This window comes from Eucalyptus grandis, chromosome 3 (genome assembly GCF_016545825.1).
Source record: "Eucalyptus grandis isolate ANBG69807.140 chromosome 3, ASM1654582v1, whole genome shotgun sequence".
Lineage (NCBI taxonomy): Eukaryota > Viridiplantae > Streptophyta > Magnoliopsida > Myrtales > Myrtaceae > Eucalyptus > Eucalyptus grandis.
Genome location: NC_052614.1, coordinates 7,933,887 through 7,940,986, shown reverse-complemented (window position 1 = coordinate 7,940,986; position 7,100 = coordinate 7,933,887). Strand labels below are relative to the sequence as shown.

Sequence of the window (7,100 nt, the reverse complement as noted above, 5' to 3'; positions counted from 1 at the left end):
TTGGTCAAATGTTGAAAACTCAATGCTAATCCCTACTAGATTTGGGCTTCCAGCCTTCTCAATGTTGGCTTTCACTTGAAACAACTTCTTCAAAATAGTTGTCAAACGATCCAACATTTCCTCAAAGGACTTTGGAGGCTAAAAATCCATTGGGAATGCTGAACTAAATGTGCCCAAAATGCCTGACGTCTACGTCATCAATCTTTGGCCAAAATTGATTGGAATAATGGTATTGACAAATCATAAAAAAATTTAGGATTAAATTGGCACAATTGGAAAGTTCAAAATTGAAGTTGTTGTTGTATAATAGGTTTAACACTTTTTTGGACAATTTTTCGCTTGGCCATATGGTGGGCAACATTTCTGTTAGCGATATAAGGAGATATACTTGATTATGAACATCTCTCATATATCTCATTTGATAATGCACATCCTTGATCGATATGCACCTTCAATAGTCATCTCCTAAAGCCTATAAATAGGCTAATGTCATCCTCGTTATAAATATATATTAAACAAAAATTCCTCAAATCTATCTTTCATATTATTATTCTTAACTTGGTATCGAACCTCCTTTCCTGAACACGATGCACCTCAGAAATTTCCCACTTCTATTTTTTTTCCGGCTTTATCATTCTCAATAGTGCACTCAAGCATCTCATGCAAATAAATCCACCCTTGCCGCTCGACGATATTCACCCAAGTGCATCATTCCTATTGGGGTAACCACCATGGTGATTGTATTATGACGCCTCTAACACGTTGCTAAGTCGAGCTTTTCTTTTCCATGGAGGTATTTTTCAATGCCATAAAGACTTGTTTTCATATATCGGTTGCGTTTAAGTTATTGTCTCGACAATAAAATTGATAACAAAGGATGCATGTTACTCGACTCCAATACCTCTTATTCTCAACTTTTCACTTCTTGTTTCAAGAGCCAACTCTACCACTAGATTTGCCGCTGTCAAACAATCAAAATATTTGTGAATGGGAAGCTGGAGTCATCACATGTGCAGCCATGTGCCGCCTCGCCATCGATCTATTGAATTCATTTTAATCGAAGATTTTTGCTATGTTATTCATATTATTTTTCAAACTCAAATTGATCTATTTCAACTCACTTGCCTTTGATAGGGATGTTAGCAATATTATTAAATGATTTACTTGATTATGAATATCTCGTTACGTATATATTATATTTGATAGTGCATATCTATGAATGATATATTATTTATAAAGCTTAGGCTGATTTAATCTTTGTTCCAAATAATCGAATTATAGAAAAATTCCTCAAATTGATCTTCTGTATTATTATTTTCAACTATCTCGATCGGGTCTTGCTTCTTCCTCCTTCCATCGAGAGTGGGATCGATCTCAACTTTAAAAAGGCGATGTGAATCAAACGTAGATCATTCGAAGAGGGTTTCTCTTTTATTGATGGATGGGGCCATGTCCAGTGTCGATGCCCGCCGGATCGCCATTGCTGATTCCTGAGCAGCGAAAGGACAAACAGATTTTGGTGCTGCGCATTATAGGGAGACTTGAAAACGACGAGGGGTCGAGACGCGACGCCCGATGTCACATTGGCCTACCCACTATTCTTTTGCCTCCTTATTTCTTGCACGGTGAAGACCACTTCAGTGCCATCATGCCTTCCACTATTTGCTAATGACATTTTGCTGTTTTTTTCTTGGACGTTGCTAAGAGGGAAAAATACAAAAGAAAATTTAAGGAAAAATTAATAATTAATAACGCAATTCCTCTGCATTCGCAAATCTTCATGATTGGCGCATTTATTCAGGGCATTAAAAGAATTTTTTTCTTTTAATTCAGGAAATAAATGCGACCTATTTGATTTTCCATCAATTGCATATAAACGCCTCTGGGTCGGACCCAATTGCAAAGGTCGGAAATTTGACCGTAACCGGTTAATGATTTGCAGCGTGTTTTATGTTTTATGAATTTTTAGATAGTCAGATTTGCACGTGAGAAAAAGAGAAAATGGAGGACAATATAATTGATGGGAAGGGTATAGCTAAAGAAGTGGTATGTTTTGCTTTCATTAGCCTTTCAAATGATATGATTACTTTTTCGACTTTTGGAAAAAGAAGTCAATAGGTGCTTATGGCGATTAGTGGCACCACGTTGGAAATAGTCCAAATGGCACTCAAATAAGACGCCACTAGGAAAAATCAGGAAACTTTTATGAGGAAGGCCTTGACGGCACTTGTCAAAAAGACCTTGAGGGCTTAATTAAAAAGATGGAAAGATTTTTGTGCTAACTAGAATATCTTCAATAATACTTAAGGCGTTCTTCCTATAATTGATCATATAAACTAGCACATCATTGATATTTTTTGAAAAAATTATTCAAAAATTCCTAAATATATTATACTTTGTAAATTTAATCTTAAATGTTTCAATTTTATCAATTAGGCTCTAAATATTTTCATGTTTTCATAATTGAGTCGATTCAACCAATTTCGATTGAAAATCACTGATGTAAATGTTGTTCATCCTATATAACACAAGTAGATTGGGCAGCAATAATATGGACAATTTCAATAACATTTTAATGTTTTTCAAATATTTTATTAAATTTTACTTTATTTTTCTTTTATCCTTTTTTTGGACGGTTGACTTCACTAACCATAGGTGAGGGCTAGTGACCTCTATTTGGGCAAGGGGCGATGCCATCGCTTGTGGTTGGCAACCTCACTGACTTAGGGGTTAGAAATAAGAAAAATAAAAAAATAAATAAAATATTCAAAATTATTAAAATATCATTAAAAATTATTCATATAAGTGTCCCCGTCAATGATTTATGGCATAAATGGGCCAAATTGACTCAATTGGCAAAATATGAATACATTTAGAACTCTATCGGCAAAATTGAAAAGTTCAAGATTAAAGTGGCAAAAATGAAAGCGAATACTCAAAGTTGGATCAATTAATTCCTTTAACAAAATCTCTTGAGGCAACTCAAGATCACCTCCTCTTTTGTTTACTAAGCACACCAACGATGTCTAAATTGCAATGTTAACAATGCTACGAAATGCGTAAATTGACCGGATATTCGTCCCTCTTAGACATAACTCAAAAACGCTCCATGTTATGTAATTTTTCATATGACCAACACCCTCGGGAATTACAATTCGTGTTAATTCCTCTCCAAAATCTGAACATTTTTTGTAAGTGCCTGCTTAATTCCTCTCAAATTGCGAGTAATTGTGGAGAAGGGTGGTCTAATTGAATGGTCTTGATCCCAAGATAGGCATACGATCTGGACAAGCTCTTCAAGTTGGCCATCTTCGTCCGCCGGAAGAGCAGGCCTGAGCCTGCCTTCTGCTACTTCCACTGCAATCTGTTTACATAAGACAAATTATAAAATCGATGAATGTACGGTAGTATTTCAATAATATATAATAGCTGCATTTGAATTGGGGAAAACTTTGAGGGACCATTGAGAGATGAAACATAGTACCTGGGCGGGGCCAAAGTCGGTCTCGATGTAAGGGTGTTCGCCTGTGATGAGCTCATTGAGTATGATCCCGAAGCTGTATACGTCACATTTCTCATCATAAGGCTCACACCGTATCACTTCCGGCGCCATGTACACGTAAGTCCCTGAGAATGTTATTTTACTTGAGTCGGACTTGCCAAATGATGTTTGCTAATTCGATACATGGACATCGAAACGAATCAGTTTACAAGAGAACAGATGTTCTTGAATTTACCCGTTTCGCCCGTTAATGCCAGCTCTTCATCTCCCAAGAACCGGGCATGCCCAAAATCAGCCACCCTCGCTTGCATCGCATCGTCCAAGAAGATGTTGCTGGGCTTCAAGTCTCTGTGGATCACCCTGGGCTTCTGCTCGTGCAGATACTGCATCGCTTGGGCTATCTCCAAGGCCAGGCTCAGCCGCTCCCCGAGCGGGGGCAGCGGCTTCGCCCTCTCACCCTTGCTCCGGTTCCCGGGCCCGTGGAGCCACTCCTTCAGCGTCGAGCCCAGGAACTCGGTCACTATCCACGCGCGCTCGGGCGGGTCGATGCATGCCCCCATCAGCTGCAGCACGAACCGGTGCCGCTGCCGCGACAGGGTCTCGACCTCCTGCGCGAAGAAGGCGGCACTGCTCTGGTTCGTGTGGAAAAAGTCGGGGAAGATGCACTTGACCGCCACGTCGAGGCCCCGCCACGTGGCCCTGTATATTTCCGCGGTGGTCCCCCGTGCTATTTTCTCTCGCAGCTCGATCTGGGGCCGAGGTTACAACAACAGGTCAATATAACATCCAAATTCGATTACACACAAACCATATCGATTCGATTCGATTAGCAGTTCACTTTGTAACCAAAACCATGTCCACTGAACTTATGATTGACCATAATTTAATGAGAGAACTCACCTCATGTGGCTCAATGTACCAGCCATTGATCCTGGCCTGATCGACCACTACTGAAATATCAGAGTGAGGTTGCACCAGTGTTCCAGCTGGGAACTGAGGACTGACGTTGCCATTGTAGAGCTGAGGAGAGAGAAGGACCTCTTCTTGTCTGTCGTTACCGTTACTGTCGATGTTATTGTTGTCATTAGCACTGCTGTCGTTGTTATTGTTGCCGTGTTCATCGTCGTGCTTGTGGTGGACGATTAGCTGAAGAAAGCCGTTGTCTTTGGCTATCTGAAGGCAGTGTCGGAGGTAATCCTGGGTTCTCTCCAATCTCTTCCTGTATATCATCCGAAGCTCCTCCTCCTTTTGGACTTCCTTCTCTAATTCCCCTACCTTTCATTCGCAAATCAAACTGAGCAAGTTATTTCACCAGAAATATCACTAGAACATTCTTGTAATCCTAAATTTTGAAACAGCCAAAATAAAAGTAAATGAGTTATATTTTACTTTGCTTCGACCATAAACTTGATCATCTCTTAACTCCTTTTTTTTCATTAATGCTCGAACTTTTTTTCATCGACTTTTGAGAAAACATCGACAGTAGTCCCACAAAAGTCACGCCACATCAAATTTACCTGCCGCTCCAATCTAGAAAGAGATGTTTGCTGTTGCTGGTGATGGCCAGTGGAGACTGTAGAGCCCATGCTGATGCAGTCATTAAACCCGCGGCAAAACCCACGCCGCGGCCGATGAGGAGCCGGGCTGCCTTGCTTCGCTGGAGAACTCTGTAAGCTCGATGGTCGGGATGCGAACGGCTTGGCGGACATCCGGCAATCATCGCCTCCAACGTTCATCTTACGTGTATTCCCACTCTTGATTGTCTTGTTGTATCTCTAGGGTTTGGACCGAGAAGAGAGAAACGTTAAGATACGCTTCAAGGGATTTATAAACTGCATAGCTTAGCAATCTTTTTTTTTTTTTTTGTTACGATTTCATTAAGCTTTGGGGACTACGACGCGAGGTAGACTTGGGGACTACGACGCGAGGTAGACTTAATTATGTATGGCCAGTATTTTCACTTTAGACTTCTTATTTTTCACGCACTTACGCTCTCTTATACATTTATTACGTTATTGCTTATATATCAGTATCTCATGAAGTGATTATTGCCAATTAGATCATAGAATTCAAAAGACATTGTTGCTTACCGTTTCGATGAATTCAATGATATGGCAGACGACAAAGTTCTAGATACCAACTTGCAAATAAGGTATCACCATGCTTTTCAAGAATGGCGATAATACCTATGATTGAGGAAAATGACAAATAACGCGGTGATTTCGTTAAAGCATAAAATAAGATGACAAGCAATTTTGCTTTGCTGTAGAAACTCCTGTATTGGCAATTGTAGTTTCCTTTTCTGGCTACAGCCTGAACATTTATCTCAAATTACGAAAGGTTGCCACTACTTTTTAATTTCTTTGCGGATACGAATGTACTGGTAATGTTTATATATAATCCAGCGATTCGAAATTTCTCCAATTTCTTTGTGATAAAATGTTGAATGCGGATTGGACATGGATATATACAAAGAAGTTAAAAATCCAGCTCAACGATTATGTGGAGTAATATCACTTGGACAGTTAATTATGTTGGCCCTCATGTATGACCCACGTGATTGGAAGTTAGGATTGGTCTCGATCTATGATCTAGGGATCATATGATATCCTCTTTTCATATATACAATAGGAATCTTCTCCTTTTCAGTTTATGTTCCTCTTGAAATATAGGATTAGACAAAGAAAAAGGTGGATGTTCTTATTGCTCTCGTGATATGGCATTTCTTAATCTTCTTGCTTACCACTTGTTTCGGAACAAAACAATTAAAATTATACTCGGTCAATCAAGATGTGCATATTCCACGGAATCTTTGATGAAAATGAAAGAACGCAAGAATAGTCGAACATGTCATGTCAACAAACATTGCACTTACACAGATGCAAGAGGACTTATATCAAATAGCATCACACGTCGAATCTAATCAAAAAAATTTCTTACTAGCTTTGTTCTTTCCGCACAATAGGTTTCACGATCAGGAAAATCAGGATGAATCGAAATCCAACACCATCTTCACATCTTTTCTTTTCTCTATCTTTTTGTTTGGGTTCCCACCTTATTTTTTTTCTTATCTTTTTTCTTAAGGTTGCATTATATTGCATGTTTTTAGACCAAGCAAAGCACCACCTTCACATTGCTCATCACATCATTTTCCACTTTATCATCCAAAGGAAAAGGCTGGTGGCATACTCTTGCGAAAATGCATCTTGGGATCGCCGAATCGAATATATACCTCGATCTGTCTTATGCTCGCAAAGGAAAAGCAGCAACTAAAAAGGAAAAAAAGAAAAGAAGAAGAAAAAATAAAGGAAGACTTGGACCATTTGCTGTTTGGGAATGAAAGAAGGAGAGGGGAGAGGGTCGACATATTCTTTGCCGGCTTCCACGCGGTCTTTCCAATTTAAATTGACCAGTCCAAAGTCTCTGTATTCTTGCGTTAAGTAATCATGTAGAATTACTGAGGAACAGATTCCTGGAAAAATAATTAGTTATATGAGAGTAAATTATTGGTATTTATATGAGAATATTCACTGTGTTGTCGTCTTATGCACCTTGGGATGGAGATGGAGATTTAAATAGAACGCCGTTGCTTTTATTT

The 7,100-nt window shown here is 39.2% G+C and overlaps 1 protein-coding gene across 1 annotated transcript; it reads right to left on the bottom strand.

Moving 5' to 3' along the window:
* Positions 1-3,160: 3,160 nt before the first annotated feature.
* Positions 3,161-5,238, bottom strand: LOC104438978 (serine/threonine-protein kinase STY46). The gene is made up of 5 exons (XM_010052117.2): positions 5,020-5,238; positions 4,403-4,777; positions 3,720-4,251; positions 3,485-3,627; positions 3,161-3,364 (listed from the first exon to the last, which is right to left on the bottom strand). The coding sequence occupies exons 1-5, from the start codon at positions 5,236-5,238 to the stop codon at positions 3,161-3,163; spliced, it is 1,473 nt and encodes a 490-aa protein (XP_010050419.2).
* Positions 5,239-7,100: the final 1,862 nt, after the last annotated feature.